At 40.7% G+C, this 19,972-nt stretch overlaps 3 protein-coding genes across 3 annotated transcripts; all 3 read right to left on the minus strand.

The window, feature by feature from the left end:
- Positions 1-2,541: 2,541 nt before the first annotated feature.
- LOC101974317 (olfactory receptor 7A10) lies at positions 2,542-3,471 on the minus strand. The gene has a single exon (XM_005336263.2). The coding sequence runs from the start codon at positions 3,469-3,471 to the stop codon at positions 2,542-2,544; it is 930 nt and encodes a 309-aa protein (XP_005336320.2).
- A 7,028-nt stretch (positions 3,472-10,499) lies between these two features.
- Positions 10,500-11,429, minus strand: LOC144369681 (olfactory receptor 7A10-like). The gene has a single exon (XM_078029825.1). It carries the CDS (start codon positions 11,427-11,429, stop codon positions 10,500-10,502), a length of 930 nt encoding a protein of 309 aa, XP_077885951.1.
- Positions 11,430-18,465: 7,036 nt separating this feature from the next.
- On the minus strand, positions 18,466-19,395 carry LOC144369690 (olfactory receptor 7A10-like). Its single transcript, XM_078029827.1, has one exon. The coding sequence runs from the start codon at positions 19,393-19,395 to the stop codon at positions 18,466-18,468; it is 930 nt and encodes a 309-aa protein (XP_077885953.1).
- Between the last annotated feature and the right edge of the window lie 577 nt (positions 19,396-19,972).

A 19,972-nucleotide genomic window follows, 5' to 3' on the forward strand; every position in this document is an offset into this window, starting at 1 on the left:
TCCCTTCTTCTCTTCAGCCTCTGTTAGCACCACTTCATGTTCAGCAGTGAACCCTGCGTTAACCAGTGGAATGTCCACTTCTCAGCTAAGTGTTATGTATCAATGCAGCCTGTGAATAAATCACCCATAAGGACAGCAAGTGGCCACAGCAGCCCTGCTCTGGGTTAGCTCAGCCTGGCTCTCCCCTGACCTCAGCTATAGAGTTGTGGGTTCCATTCTCTCTGCTGCAATCCTGCAGTGTCCACTGAGCTCTCAGACTCACCTGGAGACCAACTCTGGGAGGAAGGTCTCCCTGTGGAAGTGCAAGGTCCTGCCTGGGTGGGCTTGATGGTGACTGAAGCTCTGTCCTCAGATAACACAGCAGGAAGGAGTCAAGTGCTGGCATCCTGGGCAGACTGAAGACCTCAAAGATACCTCCACGACCTGTCCAGCACAAGGCTGTGCACTGAGGGACCACATCAGAGCAGAGAGCCACAGCTCCCTATATCTGCTCATTAGCTCATTTCCCTCTTGTTCTCCTTGGGGACACTGTTCTAGAAAGACAGGAAATTCATCCTGCTGATTCTCTGTTCCCAGGAGACCCATTTGTAGTCCAGTAAACTTAGTTTTTATCATTCCTCCATGGATTCATCTGCTGCCTTCAGGAGGCACTTCATCCTTCCTGTGACCCTAAGTGTTTTCTGAGTCTCACGCTGATGAGCTCATCATGACCAGAGCTCATGTGTCTTAAAGCATGGACTCAGGCTGGGCAGTAAGCACCTGGTATCCCCAGAAAATAGTCATGCCCTCTTTAACAATGGAAAGAGTTGGGTTCCAATGTATAAAGCCTTGGGCATTATACTTCCTGCCTTTGTGACCCTTTCCTATACTATCAGGAAATTGTCCTTTTGATACCAGCTAAGACCTCCCTTTCAGTCCTTCATTTAAAAATGTTTATTAGGAAGATATGGGATTGGTTCACTTTATCCATCATACTCTGAGCTTAATTCCCAACAGGAACCAGAAAACTTCATTTTATTGAACTCTATTCTATTGAGTCTATTTTATTTAGTGATATTATTATGACTTCCGTCTCCATGGCAGAAAATGAGCTTACAAATGCTACAGCTTGAGGAGGGATGGGACCTTCATTTGAATTCTGACATGATGCTTTCTCTTCTCAAATATAGGCCTTTGGTTTTCATCTACATATATTTTTCCCCTGGGGATAATTAACAATGTCTGAACAGTGGTACTAACCATTTACAACACCCAGAGCAGCTCCCAACACAAATAATTATCCTGCCCCCAAATGTCTACAGGGAAGAGGTGATCAAAACCCATTCTATACCTATATCATCATGCAGAAGAATTACCAGGGATGCAAGTTCAGATGCAAATTATGAGGCCATAGTACTCCTGTGGTTGCAGAAACTCTGCATTCTAACAAGGTGGTCCTGGTACTGCAGGTCCTTCTCTGTGGACCTCTTTTCGAGCAGCAAGGCTGTGATGCTCTGTGTAGGTAGTTTTAGGTTTTCTCCCCTTAGTATGTTATTATTTTTATTTATGTTATTATTTGCCCTTATATGTTACTATTTTGTGTATTTTCTGAAGGAAGATGTTCACTCGCTCTAGAGTCTGTATTGATTTCTGCATATTGTTGTTGCTGTTGTCATCATCATTATTATCATTTTGTGGTTTTGAGGATTGAACTCAGAGGTGGTCTACCACTGCACAACATGCCCTAACTCTTATTTGTTTATTCATTTAGCCGGGTCTCTCTAACTTGCTCATGCTGGTTTCACAATGACCATCCTCCAGCTGCAAGCTCCACACTCTTGGTTTAAAGCTGTGCTCCACCATGCCCAGCTGTAATTCCATACAAGGGCTCTTGAATGACAACTAATATCATCCTGAAAAAGAAATTGTAGTAGGTGTAAAAATGATCTCCAAGGGTGTCTTGATCTAATCCAGGGAACTTTTAAATATGTCAGCTTGAAATTTTTAATTTATCTTTAAGACCCCAATAACCTGTTACAAGAAACACTACAACACTCAGTCCAACTCATCAAGAGGAATAGTTAAAGCATTCACACACACAGGATTGACCATGCAAAGGAGAAACACTTCACTGTCACATTTTCCTCTACTAAAAATTACAAAACCCACCTCAGGTGCCCACGGACAGAGCAACACACATGAATATTTTTCAGTAAAACAAAAAGAAATTAATCAATACAATATTTCAAGAGGGAAGAATGATTTGTAATACTTAATCCCTCCTGTCCCATGACACCAGTGGGCATTTACACAGGTTTTTGGTCCAATATTTAGAAGAATTTAGAAAATCAAAAGAAGTGAGAAACTATTGAATATCAGAGAAACCAGGAAGCTGAATGAAGGGAGTTGTTAAATGGTAGAGAGAGGTTGAAATCAGAGCAATGAATCTGCAGGAAATAAAACAGAAGGTAGAAGCTTTACATTCCCAAACTCATCAGAAACCCCAACTCTGGCTCTGAGGCTTTGCTGCCTGCAGTCCTGAGCATGAGCTTCTGAACCCTCCTACAGTTTCCCTCCAAAGAGCCTTCTCAGGGCTCCCTTCACATCCTTATTCCTCAGGCTGTAGATGAAGGGGTTCAGCATGGGGGTGACCATGGTGTACATCACAGAGGCTGTTGCACTGGAGGGTGAGCTCTGGGCTGCAGCAGAACTAAAGTACACACCCAGGCCTGTGCCATAAAATAATAAGACCACGGAGAGGTGAGATGCACAGGTAGACAAGGCTTTGTACTTGCCCTGAGCTGATGAGATTGCACGGATGGAGGACAGGATCTTGGAGTAGGAGTAAAGGATGCCAGCGAGGGGGCCACCTCCCAGCAACACAGATGCAAAATTCATCACCATGTCATTCAGAAAGGTGTCAGAACAGGCAAGTTGGATCACCTGGTTCAGTTCACAGAAAAAGTGGGGGATTTCTGAGTGTGTGCAGAAGGACAGTCGCAACACCATTAAGCTCTGTAACAGGGCATGCAGGACACTCAAGATCCAGCACACTAGAACCAGCAAACCACAGAGCCTGGGATTCATGATAACAGTGTAGTGCAGTGGGTGGCAGATGGCCACATACCTATCATAGGCCATCACAGTCAGTAGAAAGTTGTCCAACCCTACAAAAATAAAGAAAAGACACATCTGGGTGATGCAGCCTGCGTAGGTAATGGCCTTGTTCTGTGTCTGGATGTTCACCAGCATCTTGGGGATGGTGGTGGAGGTGAGGCAGATGTCCACAAAGGACAGGTTGGAGAGGAAGAAGTACATGGGCGTGTGCAGGTGGGAGTCTGAGATGGTGGCCAGGATGATGAGCAGGTTCCCCAGCACAGTGACCAGGTACACAGAGAGGAACAGCCCAAAGATGAGGGGCTGCAGCTCTGGATCCTCTGAAAATCCCAGAAGAAGAAATTCTGAAATTGTTGTATTGTTCCCTGGTTCCATGTGGTGGATATGCCTACAAAGAAAAAATAAATAATAGGACATTTTTCACACATATAGACAACACTGATTTGATTGAAATGGAAGAATTTAGCCAGATCTGGTGGCACATACCTGTAATTCCATCAGCTCAGGAGGCTGAGGCAGGAGGAGTGCAAACTCAAGGCCAGCCTCAGCAACGTAGAAAGGCCCTATGCAACTTCCCAGGACCCTGTCTCAAAATATAAAACCCTGCAGTGTGGCTCACTGTGCCACTGGGTTCAATTTCCATTACCCCCAAAATAAATAAATAAATAGAAATGAGACAATTTCTAGTTTCCAGCCAAGAAATTGATTTATATTTTGTTTCTAGGTCAGATCATCCTCAGATATCCCTCGTGCCATTACTGAGTAAGAATTTCTGTCTAACTCTAAGCTTTTATCCACAGCGCATGTTTTGTATATTTTTAGTGAGAAATTACTTCTTACCATGGAGGAGCACATGCAGAGTACTGGCCATGTTCCAGGCACAGGTTAAGCCTCCTCAACCAAAGCTCTTACATCCCAATGATGGACAGAGCACATCCATACAGAGGCAAATCACAGTCTATTGCATTTTGGTGCTAATCACATATCACATGTATTGGCAACAGTGCCTCCTCACTGAATTATATACATTACTCCATGTGGTCCTTTAAATATTAATTAAAACTCAATAAAGTTGTTTTAAAAAGAAATAATCAAATAGCATGCCTGAGGGTGAAGCAAACATGAGAAAAACAAAAGCAGGTACAATGTCGATTAAAGGTTCTGTGTGTTTGTGTGTGTGTGTGTGTGTGTGTGTGTGTGTGTGTATGTGTGTGTTGTGAACTCTTGGCCTTTTCTGTGTTTGCAAGTGCTCTACACTAACCAACATCCTGAACCACTGGAGCTGCTATTTTCATGGTTTTCCAAAAAAAAAGAAATTGAAAAAGAACTGAAAAAAAATAAAAAGATGATATACAGCACTTTAAAAATATCAGCATGAAATAATCATTAAATGACAAAGACTTTTACACACTAGAACATAGCAGATAATGTTCCTATGAAATTGTTGCAGGTGATAAGTGCTCAATAATTTCTTAAGAATGAATTTAGAATGATGTTTAGTGTGTGTGGACATTTCATATAACACAGTTAAATATCCATCTGATAGGAAAATACTAGATCACAGAATAAATCCTTATAAAATGGCCATCTGTCTCAGAGAAGATGAAGTTGATCTCCTAGCTCACACATTTACCAATAATAAGACACATTAAAGACCTCAGTGTAAAAATGCAAAATATATTTGAGATGAAAATGTATTTGACATTATATATAAAATCTATACTGAACCATTACATTGTAAGGCAAGAAATTCAGGTATAAAATGGTAATCACATATCATTAAATTCAATATGAAACTACTTAATAGTCAAAAATTACCCCAATAGTCAGTGGAGGAACAGTAATTGTAACATACCTTGAAATGCTGATAATGGTAGAAAAATAGGCAGAGATCAATCCTAGGGAGATCAAAATGGTGATGATAAGATCAAAGATTAGCTCCAAGCTGTGAAGAAAACAGCAAGATATCACTTTCACACCCTTCTGCCTTGGAAAAGACCCTAAAGAGCCCTTAAACTGGTGTGATTGGAATTTTCAAACTGAAAAGATGAACTCTCTGAGGTGGTGGGAGACAGGTGACTTGGTACCATGTCCTGGTGAGACATGCTGCAGACAGGGATGAATATTAAAGGTGAACATATTCTTTTACCCAAGGCTTCGTAATATTCTCGCTGACAACATTCTGCTATGATCACTCTTGGAGACAGGGCTGCCCTGTACATTGTAGGACATTTAGAAGCATCCCTGACCTCTCGTGAGAGGAAAAAAATCTTTGGACACCACCCAATGTCCCCTGGGGCACAAATATCACTCATGATTCAAAAGCCACTTTGAAATTAACAGTAGCAAAATATTTTTGCAGCAGTGATGTAATAGTAAATCAGTGTTAAAAAACATAAAAAAGACAACCAAAAGTATGGGTATCACAGCCCCATTGTGAACTGCTTGGCATCCTTTGATATATCTAAAGTGCATTATGTTGGTTGATTTGAAGGAACTCAGTAGACATCTTTGAGGGCGAAGGGAAGAGGGGACAGGCTAGAAAAGACCCCAGCATTAAACAGAGGGAATGAATGCTGTGCACAGGAGCCTACTCCTGCATTTGTATGAAGGGTTATGAGCTTATCAGGATGCAGAGTATAGGAAGAAAAGCTCAAAAATAACTAAGAACTTCATAAAAACTGAATTACAGTGATAGTAAGCTTAGTGTAATTATTGATTTTATCTAATGCAATGAGTTTATGGATTTTTGTTTTGTTTCTAATTTGATATAATATCTCACATTGATTATTGATTTTTCTTTGCAAATGTCTAAAGGTGACACCTTTCTTTCATTTTGGCTTTTGGCTTTTTTTCCATTTTGTTTTGTTTTGTTTTACTTTGCTTTGGGTCTTTTTGCAAGGCTGAAGTTAAACCTAGGAACTTTTACATGATAAGCAACTGCTCTATGGACTTCAGCATGACCCTAGGTTTTTTTAACTGACACAGAGAAGCTGTACCCACTAGCAGGGCCTCATGTGATCATTCAATATCTGTATGCAACATAGAATGCTCAAATCAGGGTCATTAGCACTTGTTCCTCCTTAAACATTTATCATTTCCTTGTGTTCGAGACTTTCTAACATTTATGAAAAACGTGATATCAAAAACTAGCATAGTGTTTTGTAACTAATATTACGTTTTCTTCTTAGGGTTATAAAATTTTGGACATAAAAATGTGTGATAAATGGTTTTAGACTGCAAAAATCCCACTGTGTGCTGGGACAGGGGCCCCTTCCTCCTGTGACTGCTGACTGCTGCAGTTACCAGGCCTCCCTGGCTCCTCCCAGTGCCTTTCCTGCCTCTGCTGACAACAGCCTACATTCTACTACATTGAGTCTTAAATTCTCTCCTATTTTTGCTTAAAAATGCCCCCTATACTGGTTTACAGGGTTCCATGTCACTCTCAGTACACTCATTCAGCAGGCACTGACTGAAACCAAATGGAATGAAAAAATCTAAAACATCCATGGGAAAGATGTAAAATATGAGTTCTTTAATGATATCAACATGGGTTAAGAATTCAAGACTACGTTACCAAATGTGTAGAAAAAAATACAAATGAACTGCTTATCGTGAAAATATGTAAAGTTTTAATATCTCTCATAAAAATATGTACATTTAAATAGGCTCAACAAAAATAAAATGAGCTTGTGTCAAGAGAGAAATAAGCATGAATGCCTTTTAATGTCTAAAAGTGATACCTTTCTTAGCAATGCATCAGATCAGAAAAGACAAAAGACACAGTAATTAACACAGAGATGTGAAAACAAGTTGGAAATGTATATCTCAGGTGATGTAGCACTAGGGGTGCAGGAGAACCTCCAATACCATTTTTTATTTAAAAGGAGGACTGAAAAATAAAAATCTTAATCACCCACAGCTTGAGAACAAAACAATGAGCAAGCAAATACAATCAATTGATAGACTAGAAAGTACAAAACTCACAAATTAGCAAACAGTCCCAATCAAAACATCTCTACTCTAGCCTACATGAATATAGGCAGGATGTGGAAGAAAAACATCCAATAATCTCTTTAAAAGTATGTATTGGAAAACAGTGCAGGGAGGACTCCTATCAAGTACATCACAGAGAAAACGACACAACCCTTTGCAACACACAGGAAATAGCTAACACACCAAAGGGATCCTCAGCCTCACAGGTTTTAAATCATTCGACAGTAAAGCTATAGGCATATCTCTAATTGCCTGCAAATTATATTTTTCAATGTTACTATAGAGAAAAGAGTACTTTAAATCTGTTACCCATGAGCTTTTGTGGTAAGATAATTTTTGCAAGATCTTACTCAGGATTTTTGTAAATAATAAGCAAACAGAATCTGCATGACCTATGTGATTCTCCAAAGTGAACAATCAACACAATTAGAAATTATACCCCGTTTATGTATGATATATCAAAGTGCATAAATTCATTCTATTGCCATGTATAACTAATTAAAACAAATAAGATTTTAAGAAGTTTAAAATGATTATATTGGAAACAGTGGGTGGGGGAATCCTATCAAGTACACTATAGAGAAACTGGCAAAGCCCTTTGCAACACACTAAGAAACAGGTAACAAATAACGGGCATATTCAGCCCCAAAGATGTTCAAATCGTTCTATGGTAATGCTCTAGGCATATCTCTATTCACCTGTAAAATTATATTTTTCAATGTTACTGTAGAGAAAACAATACTTTAAAATTTATGTCCCATGGACTTTTGTGGTAAGATATTTTTTGCAAGATTTTTACTCAAGATCTTTTTATTCCTCTACTCCTTCAATTGCAAAGATAATCGGACCTCTGTTCTTTCTCTGTGGGCACTGGACGCTTCCTCCAATCTTCTCTTCAGCCTCTGTTAGCTCCATTTCATGGTCAGCAGTGAACCCTGAGTTAACCAGGGCAATGTCCACTTCTCAGCAAAGTGTTATAAATCAATGCAGCCTGTGAATAAATCATCCATCAGGCCATAGCAACCCTGTCTGGGCTAGCTCAGCCTGGCTCTCCCCTGACCTCAGCTATAAACTCGTGGGTTCCATTCTCTCTGCTGCAATCCTGCAGTGTCCACTGAGCTCCCAGACTCACCTGGAGACCAGCTCTGGGAGGAAGGTCTCCCTGTGGAAGTGCAAAGTCCTGCATGGGTGGGCTTGATGGTGACTGAAGATCTGTCCTCAGAAAACACAGCAGGAAGGAGTCAAGTGCTGGCATCCTGGGCAGACTGAAGACCTCAAACATACCTCCACGTCCTGTCCAGCGCAGGGCTGTGCACTGAGGGACCACATCAGAGCAGAGAGCCACAGCTCCCTATATCTGCCCATTAGCTCATTTCTCTCTTGTTCTCCTTGGGGACACTGGTCTACAAAGACAGGAAATTCATCCTGCTGATTCTCTGTTCCCAGGAGACCCATTTGTAGTCCAGTAAACTTAGTTTTTATTATTCCTCCATGGATTTATCTGCTGCCTTCCAGAGGCACTTCATCCTTCCTGTGACCCTAAGTGTTTTCTGAGTCTCACGCTGATGAGCTTATCAGGACCAGAGCTCATGTGTCTTAAAGCATGGACTCAGGCTGGGCAGTAAGCACCTGGTATCCCCAGAAAATAGTCATGCCCTCTTTAACAATGGAAAGAATTGGGTTCCAATGTATAAAGCCTTGGGCATTATACTTCCTGCCTTTGTGACCCTTTCCTATACTATCAGGAAATTGTCCTTTTGATACTAGCAAAGAGCTCCCTTTCAGTCCTTCATTTAAAAAATGTTTATTAGGAAAAGATGGGATTGGCTCACTTTATCCATCATACTCTGAGCTTAATTCCCAACACGAACCAGGAAACTTTATTTTATTGAACTCTATTCTATTGAGTCTATTTTATTTAGTGATACTATTATGACTTCCGTCTCCATGGCAGAAAATGGGCTGACAAATGCTACACCCTGAGGAGGGATGGGACCTTCATTTGAATTCTGACATGATGCTTTCTCTTCTCAAATATAGGCCTTTGGTTTTCATCTACATATATTTTTCCCCTGGGGATAATTAACAATGTCTGAACAGTGGTATTAACCATTTACAACACCCAGAACAGCTCCCAACACAAATAATTATCCTGCCCCCAAATGTCTACAGGGAAGGGTGATCAAAACCCATTCTATACCTATATCATCATGCAGAAGAATTACCAGGGATGCAAGTTCAGATGCAAATTCTGAGGCCATAGTACTCCTGTGGTTGCAGGAACTCTGCATTCTAACAAGGTGGTCCTGGTACTGCAGGTCCTTCTCTGTGGACCTCTCTTCAAGCAGCAAGGCTGTGATGCTCTGTGTAGGTACTTTTAGGTTTTCTCCCCTTAGTATGTTATTATTTTTATTTGTTATTATTTGCCCTTATATGTTACTATTTTGTGTATTTTCTGAAGGAAGATGTTCACTCGCTCTAGAGTCTGTATTGATTTCTGCATATTGTTGTAGATGTTGTCATCATCATTATTATCATTTTTTGGTTTTGAGGATTGAACTCAGAGGTGGTCTACCACTGCAAAACATGCCCTAACTCTTATTTGTTTATTCATTTAGCCGGGTCTCTCTAACTTGCTCAGCCTGGTTTCACAATGACCATCCTCCAGCTGCAAGCTCCACACTCTTGGTTTAAAGCTGTGCTCCACCATGCCCAGCTGTAATTCCATACAAGGGCTCTTGAATGACAACTAATATCATCCTGAAAAAGAAATTGTAGTAGGTGTAAAAATGATCTCCAAGGGTGTCTTGATCTAATCCAGGGAACTTTTAAACATGTCCACTTGAAATTTTAATTTATCTTTAAGACCCAATAACCTGTTACAAGAAACACTACAACACTCAGTCCAACTCATCAAAAGGAATACTTAAAGCATTCACACACACAGGATTGACCATGCAAAGGAGAAACACTTCACTGTCACATTTTCCTCTACTAAAAATTACAAAACCCACCTCAGGTGCCCACGGACAGAGCAACACCCATGAATATTTTTCAGTAAAACAAAAAGAAATTAATCAATACAATATTTCAAGAGGGAAGAATGATTTGTATTACTTAATCCCTCCTGTCCCATGACACCAGTGGGCATTTACACAGGTTTTTGGTCCAATATTTAGAAGAATTTAGAAAATCAAAAGAAGGGAAAAACTATTGAATATCAGAGAAACCAGGAAGCTGAATGAAGGGAGTTGTTAAATGGTAGAGAGTTGTTGAAATCAGAGCAATGAATCTGCAGGAAGTAAAACAGAAGGTAGAAGCTTTACATTCCCAAATTCATCAGAAACCCCAACTCTGGCTCCGAGGCTTTGCTGCCTGCAGTCCTGAGCATGGGCTTCTGAACCCTCCTACAGTTTCCCTCCAAAGAGCCTTCTCAGGGCTCCCTTCACATCCTTATTCCTCAGGCTGTAGATGAAGGGGTTCAGCATGGGGGTGACCATGGTGTACATCACAGAGGCTGTTGCACTGGAGGGTGAGCTCTGGGCTGCAGCAGAACTAAAGTACACACCCAGGCCTGTGCCATAAAATAAGAAGACCACGGAGAGGTGAGATGCACAGGTGGAGAAGGCTTTGTACTTGCCCTGAGCTGATGACATTGCACGGATGGAGGACACTATCTTGCAGTAGGAGTAAAGGATGCCAGTGAGGGGGCCACCTCCCAGCAACACAGATGCAAAATTCATCACCATGTCATTCAGAAAGGTGTCAGAACAGGCAAGTCGGATCACGTGGTTAAGTTCACAGAAAAAGTGGGGGATTTCTGAGTGTGTGCAGAAGGACAGTCGCAACACCATTAAGCTCTGTAACAGGGCATGCAGGACACTCAAGATCCAGCACACCAGAACCAGCAAACCACAGAGCCTGGGACTCATGATAACAGTGTAGTGCAGTGGGTGGCAGATGGCCACATACCTATCATAGGCCATCACAGTCAGGAGAAAGTTGTCCAACCCTACAAAAATAAAGAAAAGACACATCTGGGTGATGCAGCCTGCGTAGGTAATGGCCTTGTTCTGTGTCTGGAGGTTCACCAGCATCTTGGGGATGGTGGTGGAGGTGAGGCAGATGTCCACAAAGGACAGGTTGGAGAGGAAGAAGTACATGGGCGTGTGCAGGTGGGAGTCTGAGATGGTGGCCAGGATGATGAGCAGGTTCCCCAGCACAGTGACCAGGTACACAGAGAGGAACAGCCCAAAGATGAGGGGCTGCAGCTCTGGATCCTCTGAAAATCCCAGCAGAAGAAATTCTGAAATTCTTGTATTGTTCCCTGGTTCCATGTGGTGGATATGCCTACAAAGAAAACATAAATAATAGGACATTTTCACACACATAGACAACACTGATTTGATTGAAATGGAAGAATTTTGCCAGATTTGGTGGCACATACCTGTAATTCCATCAGCTCAGGAGGCTGAGGCAGGAGGAGTGCAAACTCAAGGCCAGCCTCAGCAATGTAGAAAGGCCCTATGCAACTTCCCAGGACCCCGTCTCAAAATATAAAAGCCTGCAGTGTGGCTCACTGTGCCACTGGGTTCAATTTCCATTCCCCCCCAAAATAAATAAATAAATAAATAGAAATGGAACAATTTATAGTTTCCAGCCGAGAAATTGATTTATCTTTTGTTTCTAGGTCAGATCATCCTCACATATCCCTCGTGCCATTACTGAGTAAGAATTTCTGTCTAACTCTAAGCTTTTATCCACAGCGCATGTTTTGTATATTTTTAGTGAGAAATTACTTCTTACCATGGAGGAGCACATGCAGAGTACTGGCCATGTTCCAGGCACAGGTTAAGCCTCCTCAACCAAAGCTCCTACATCCCAATGATGGACAGAGCACATCCACACAGAGGCAAATCACAGTCTATTGCATTTTGGTGCTAATCACATATCACATGTATGGGCAACTGTGCCCCCTCACTGAATTATACACATCAACTCTATGTGGCCCTTTAAATATTAATTACAACTCAATAAAGCTGTTCTAAAAAGAAATAATCACATAGCATGACTGAGGGTGAAGCAAATATGAGAAAAACAAAAGCAGGTATAATGGAGATTAGAGGTTCTGTGTGTGTGTGTGTGTGTGTGTGTGTGTGTGTGTGTGTGTTGTGAACTCTTGGCCTTCTCTGTGTTTGCAAGTGCTCTACACTAACCAACATCCTGAGCCACTGGAGCTGCTATTTTCATGGTTTTCCAAACAAAAAGAAATTGAAAAGGAACTGAAAAAAATTTAAAAGATGAGATACAGCATTTTTAAAATATGAGCATGAAATAATAATTAAATTGACAAAGACTTTTCACACACTAGAATATAGCAGATAATGTTCTTATGAAATTGTTGCAGGTGATAAGTGCTCAATTATTTCTTAAGAATGAATTTAGAATGATGTTTAGTGTGTGTGGACATTTCATATAACACAGTTAAATATCCATCTGGTAGGAAAATACTAGATGGCAGAATAAATCCTTATAAAATGGCCATCTGTCTCAGAGAAGATGAAGTTGATCTCCTAGCTCACACATTTACCAACAATAAGACAGATTAAAGACTTCAGTGTAAAAATGCAAGATACATTTGAGATGAAAATGTATTCGACAGGATATATAAAATCTACACTGAACCATTACATTGTAAGGCAAGAAACTCAGGTATAAAATGGTAAACACATATCATTAAATTCAATATGAAACTACTTAATAGTCAAAAAATTACCCCAACTGTCGGTGGAGAAAAAGTAATTCTAACATACCTTGAAATGCTGATAATGATAGAAAAATAGGCAGAGATCAATCCTAGGGAGATCAAAATGGTGATGATAAGATCAAGGATTAGCTCCAAGCTGTGAAGAAAACAGCAAGATATCACTTTCACACTCTTCTGCCTTGGAAAAGACCCTAAAGAGCCCTTCAACTGGTGTGATTGGAATTTTCAAACAGAAAAGAGGAACTCTCTGAGGTGGTGGGAGACAGGTGACCTGGTACCATGTCCTGGTGAGACATGCTGCAGACAGGGATGAATGTTAAAGGTGAAGATATTCTTTTACCCAAGGCTTCTTAATATTCTCGCTGACAACATTCTGGTATGATCACTCTTTGAGACAGGGCTGTCCTGTACATTGTAGGACATTTAGAAGCATCCCTGACCTCTCGTGATAGGAAAAAAATCTTTGGACACCACTCAATGTCCCCTGGGGCACAAATATCACTCATGATTCAAAAACCACTTTGAAATTAACAGTAGCAAAATATTTTTGCAGCAGTGATGTAATAGTAAATCAGTGTTAAAAAACATAAAAAAGACAACCAAAAGTATGGGTATCACAGCCCCATTGTGAACTGCTTAGCATCCTTTGAAGTATCTAAAGTGCATTATGTTGGTTGATTTGAAGGAACTCAGTAGACATCTTTGAGGGAGAAGGAAAGAGGGGACATGCTAGAAAAGACCCCAGCACTAAACAGAGGGAATGAATGCTGTGCACAGGAGCCTATTCCTGCATTTGTATACAGGGTTATGAGCTTACCAGGATGCAGAGTATAGGAAGAAAAGCTCAAAAATAAATAAGAACTTATATAAAAACAGAATTACAGTGTTAGTAAGCTTAGTGTAATTATTGATTTTCATCTAATGCAATGAGTTTATGGATTTTTGTTTTGTTTCTAATTTGACATAATATCTCACATTTATTATTGATTTTTTTCCTTTGCAAATGTCTAAAGGTGACACCTTTCTTTCATTTTGGCTTTTGGCTTTTTTTCCATTTTTTTTTTTTGTTTTGTTTTACTTTGCTTTGGGTCTTTTTGCAAGGCTGAAGTTAAACCCAGGAACTTTTACATGATAAGCAACTGCTCTATGGAATTCAGCATGATCCTAGATTTTTTTTAAGTGACACAGAGAAGCTGTACCCACTAGCAGGGCCTCATGTGATTATTCAATATCTGTGTGCAACATAGAACGCTCAAATCAGGGTCATTAGCACTTGTTCCTCCTTAAACATTTATCATTTCCTTGTGTTCGAGACTTTCTAACATTTATGAAAAATGTGATATCAAAAACTAGCATAGTGTTTTGTAACTAATATTACGTTTTCTTCTTAGGGTTATAAAATTTTGGACATAAAAATGTGTGATAAATGGTTTTAGACTGCAAAAATCCCACTGTGTGCTGGGACAGGGGACCCCTTCCTCCTGTGACTGCTGACTGCTGCAGTTACCAGGCCTCCCTGGCTCCTCCCAGTGCCTTTCCTGCCTCTGCTGACAACAGCCTACATTCTACTACATCGAGTCTTAAATTTTATCCTATTATTGGTTAAAAATGCCCTCTATACTGGTTGACAGGGTTCCATGTTACTTTTAAATACACTCACTCAGCAGGCACTGATTGAAACCAAATGGAATAAAAAAATCTAAAACATCCATGGGAAAGATGTAAAATATGAGTTGTTTAATGATATCAACATGGGTTATGAATTCAAGACTATGCTACCAAATACATAGAAAATAATACAAATGAACTGCTTATACTGAAAATATGTAAAGTTTTAATATCTCTCATAAAAATATGTACATTTAAATAGGCTCAACAAAAATAAAATGAGCTTGTGTCAAGAGAGAAATAAGCATGAATGCCTTTTAATGTCTAAAAGTGATACCTTTCTTAGCAATGCATCAGATCAGAAAAGACAAAAGACACAGTAATTAACACAGAGATGTGAAAACAAGTTGGAAATGTATATCTCAGGTGATGTAGCACTAGGGGTGCAGGAGAACCTCCAATACCATTTTTTATTTAAAAGGAGGACTGAAAAATAAAAATCTTAATCACCCACAGCTTGAGAACAAAACAATGAGCAAGCAAATACAATCAATTGATAGACTAGAAAGTACAAAACTCACAAATTAGCAAACAGTCCCAATCAAAACATCTCTACTCTAGCCTACATGAATATAGGCAGGATGTGGAAGAAAAACATCCAATAATCTCTTTAAAAGTATGTATTGGAAAACAGTGCAGGGAGGACTCCTATCAAGTACATCACAGAGAAAACGACACAACCCTTTGCAACACACAGGAAATAGCTAACACACCAAAGGGATCCTCAGCCTCACAGGTTTTAAATCATTCGACAGTAAAGCTATAGGCATATCTCTAATTGCCTGCAAATTATATTTTTCAATGTTACTATAGAGAAAAGAGTACTTTAAATCTGTTACCCATGAGCTTTTGTGGTAAGATAATTTTTGCAAGATCTTACTCAGGATTTTTGTAAATAATAAGCAAACAGAATCTGCATGACCTATGTGATTCTCCAAAGTGAACAATCAACACAATTAGAAATTATACCCCGTTTATGTATGATATATCAAAGTGCATAAATTCATTCTATTGCCATGTATAACTAATTAAAACAAATAAGATTTTAAGAAGTTTAAAATGATTATATTGGAAACAGTGGGTGGGGGACTCCTATCAAGTACACTATAGAGAAACTGGCAAAGCCCTTTGCAACACACTAAGAAACAGGTAACAAATAACGGGCATATTCAGCCCGAAAGATGTTCAAATCATTCTATGGTAATGCTCTAGGCATATCTCTATTCACCTGTAAAATTATATTTTTCAATGTTACTGTAGAGAAAACAATACTTTAAATTTTATGTCCCATGGACTTTTGTGGTAAGATATTTTTTGCAAGATTTTTACTCAAGATCTTTTTATTCCTCTACTCCTTCAATTGCAAATATAATTGGACCTCTGTTCTTTCTCTGTGGGCACTGGACGCTTCCTCGAATCTGCTCTTCAGCCTCTGTTAGCTCCATTTCATGGTCAGCAGTGAACCCTGAGTTAACCAGGGCAATGTCCACTTCTCAGCTAAGTGTTATAAATCAATGCAGCCTGTGAATAAATCATCCATCAGGCCATAGCAGCCCTGCTCTGGGCTAGCTCAGCCTGGCTCTCCCCTGACCTCAGCTATAAACTCGTGGGTTCCATTCTCTCTGCTGCAATCCTGCAGTGTCCACTGAGCTCCCAGACTCACCTGGAGACCAGCTCTGGGAGGAAGGTCTCCCTGTGGAAGTGCAAAGTCCTGCATGGGTGGGCTTGATGGTGACTGAAGATCTGTCCTCAGAAAACACAGCAGGAAGGAGTCAAGTGCTGGCATCCTGGGCAGACTGAAGACCTCAAACATACCTCCACGTCCTGTCCAGCGCAGGGCTGTGCACTGAGGGACCACATCAGAGCAGAGAGCCTCAGCTCCCTATATCTGCCCATTAGCTCATTTCTCTCTTGTTCTCCTTGGGGACACTGGTCTAGAGAGACAGGAAATTCATCCTGCTGATTCTCTGTTCCCAGGAGACCCATTTGTAGTCCAGTAAACTTAGTTTTTATTATTCCTCCATGGATTTATCTGCTGCCTTCCAGAGGCACTTCATCCTTCCTGTGACCCTAAGTGTTTTCTGAGTCTCACGCTGATGAGCTCATCATGACCAGAGCTCATGTGTCTTAAAGCATGGACTCAGGCTGGGCAGTAAGCACCTGGTATCCCCAGAAAATAGTCATGCCCTCTTTAACAATGGAAAGAGTTGGGTTCCAATGTATAAAGCCTTGGGCATTATACTTCCTGCCTTTGTGACCCTTTCCTATACTATCAGGAAATTGTCCTTTTGATACTAGCAAAGAGCTCCCTTTCAGTCCTTCATTTAAAAAATGTTTATTAGGAAAAGATGGGATTGGCTCACTTTATCCATCATACTCTGAGCTTAATTCCCAACACGAACCAGGAAACTTTATTTTATTGAACTCTATTCTATTGAGTCTATTTTATATAGTGATACTATTATGACTTCCATCTCCATGGCAGAAAATGGGCTGACAAATGCTACACCCTGAGGAGGGATGAGACCTTCATTTGAATTCTGACATGATGCTTTCACTTCTCAAATATAGGCCTTTGGTTTTCATCTACATATATTTTTCCCCTGGGGATAATTAACAATGTCTGAACAGTGGTATTAACCATTTACAACACCCAGAACAGCTCCCAACACAAATAATCATCCTGCCCCCAAATGTCTACAGGGAAGGGTGATCAAAACCCATTCTATACCTATATCATCATGCAGAAGAATTACCAGGGATGCAAGTTCAGATGCAAATTCTGAGGCCATAGTACTCCTGTGGTTGCAGGAACTCTGCATTCTAACAAGGTGGTCCTGGTACTGCAGGTCCTTCTCTGTGGACCTCTCTTCGAGCAGCAAGGCTGTGATGCTCTGTGTAGGTACTTTTAGGTTTTCTCCCCTTAGTATGTTATTATTTTTATTTATGTTATTATTTGCCCTTATATGTTACTATTTTGTGTATTTTCTGAAGGAAGATGTTCACTCGCTCTAGAGTCTGTATTGATTTATGCATATTGTTGTTGATGTTGTCATCATCATTATTATCATTTTTTGGTTTTGAGGATTGAACTCAGAGGTGGTCTACAACTGCAAAACATGCCCTAACTCTTATTTGTTTATTCATTAAGCCCAGTATCCCTAACTTGCTCAGCCTGGTTTCATAATGACCATCCTCCAGCTGCAAGCTCCACACTCTTGGTTTAAGCTGTGCTCCACCATGCCCAGCTGTAATTCCATACAAGGGCTCTTGAATGACAACTAATATCATCCTGAAAAAGAAATTGTAGTAGGTGGAAAAATGATCTCCAAGGGTGTCTTGATCTAATCCAGGGAACTTTTAAACATGTCCACTTGAAATTTTAATTTATCTTTAAGACCCAATAACCTGTTACAAGAAACACTATAACACTCAGTCCAACTCATCAAGAGGAATACTTAAAGCATTCACACACACAGGATTGACCATGCAAAGGAGAAACACTTCATTGTCACATTTTCGTCTACTAAAAATTACAAAACCCACCTCAGGTGCCCACGGACAGAGCAACACACATGAATATTTTTCAGTAAAACAAAAAGAAATTAATCAATACAATATTTCAAGAGGGAAGAATGATTTGTAATACTTAATCCCTCCTGTCCCATGACACCAGTGGGCATTTACACAGGTTTCTGGTGCAATATTTAGAAGAATTTAGAAAATCAAAAGAAGGGAAAAACTATTGAATATCAGAGAACCAGGAAGCTGAATGAAGGGAGTTGTTAAATGGTAGAGAGTTGTTGAAATCAGAGCAATGAATCTGCAGGAAGAAAAACAAAAGGTAGAAGCTTTACATTCCCAAATTCATCAGAAACCCCAACTCTTGCTCCGAGGCTTTGCTGCCTGCAGTCCTGAACATGGGCTTCTGAACCCTCCTACAGTTTCCCTCCAAAGAGCCTTCTCAGGGCTCCCTTCACATCCTTATTCCTCAGGCTGTAGACGAAGGGGTTCAGCAGGGGGGTGACCACGGTGTACATCACAGAGGCTGTTGAACTGGAGGGTGAACTCTGGGCTGCAGCAGAACTAAAGTACACACCCAGGCCTGTGCCATAAAATAAGAGGACCACAAAGAGGTGAGACGCACAGGTGGAGAAGGCTTTGTACTTGCCCTGAGCTGATGACATTGCACGGATGGAGGACACTATCTTGCAGTAGGAGTAAAGGATGCCAGTGAGGGGGCCACCTCCCAGCAACACAGATGCAAAATTCATCACCATGTCATTCAGAAAGGTGTCAGAACAGGCAAGTCGGATCACCTGGTTACATTCACAGAAAAAGTGGGGGATTTCTGAGTGTGTGCAGAAGGACAGTCGCAACACCATTAAGCTCTGTAACAGGGCATGCAGGACACTCAGGATCCAGCACACCAGAACCAGCAAACCACAGAGCCTGGGATTCATGATGACAGTGTAGTGCAGTGGGTGGCAGATGGCCACCAACCGGTCATAGGCCATCACAGCCAGGAGGAAGTTGTCCAACTCCACAAAAATAAAGAAAAAGCACATCTGGGTGATGCAGCCTGCGTAGGTAATGGCCTTGTTCTGTGTCTGGAGGTTCACCAGCATCTTGGGGATGGTGGTGGAGGTGAGGCAGATGTCCACAAAGGACAGGTTGGAGAGGAAGAAGTACATGGGTGTGTGCAGGTGTGAGTCTGAGATGGTGGCCAGGATGATGAGCAGGTTCCCCAGCACAGTGACCAGATACACAGAGAGGAACAGCCCAAAGATGAGGGGCTGCAGTTCTGAATCCTCTGAAAATCTCAGCAGAAGAAATTCTGAAATTCTTGTATTGTTCCCTGGTTCCATGTGGTGGATATGCCTACAAAGAAAACATAAATAATAGGACATTTTCACACACATAGACAACACTGATTTGATTGAAATGGAAGAATTTTGCCAGATCTGGTGGCACATACCTGTAATTCCATCAGCTCAGGAGGCTGAGGCAGGAGGAGTGCAAACTCAAGGCCAGCCTCAGCAATGTAGAAAGACCCTATGCAACTTCACAGGACCCTGTCTCAAAATATAAAAGCCTGCAGTGTGGCTCAATGTGCCACTGGGTTCACTTTCCAATACCCCCAAAAATAAATGAATAAATAAATAGAAATGGGACAATTTATAGTTTCCACCCAAGAAATTGATTTATATTTTGTTTCTAGGTCAGATCATCCTCACATATTTCTAGTGTCATTACTGAGTAAGAATTTCTGTCTAACTCTAAGCTTTTATCCACAGCGCATGTTTTGCATATTTTTAGTGAGAAATTACTTATTACCATGGAGGAGCACATTTTGAGTACTGGCCATGTTCCAGGCACAGGTTAAGCCTCCTCAACCAAAGCTCCTACATCCCAATGATGGACAGAGCACATCCACTCAGAGGC

This window comes from Ictidomys tridecemlineatus, chromosome 2 (assembly GCF_052094955.1).
Source record: "Ictidomys tridecemlineatus isolate mIctTri1 chromosome 2, mIctTri1.hap1, whole genome shotgun sequence".
Taxonomy (NCBI): domain Eukaryota; kingdom Metazoa; phylum Chordata; class Mammalia; order Rodentia; family Sciuridae; genus Ictidomys; species Ictidomys tridecemlineatus.

Coding starts and splice junctions, on each gene's coding strand:
- LOC101974317 (XM_005336263.2), bottom strand. CDS start 3,471: ATGGAACCAGGGAACAATACAACAATTTCAGAATTTCTTCTTCTGGGA.
- LOC144369681 (XM_078029825.1), bottom strand. CDS start 11,429: ATGGAACCAGGGAACAATACAAGAATTTCAGAATTTCTTCTGCTGGGA.
- LOC144369690 (XM_078029827.1), bottom strand. CDS start 19,395: ATGGAACCAGGGAACAATACAAGAATTTCAGAATTTCTTCTGCTGAGA.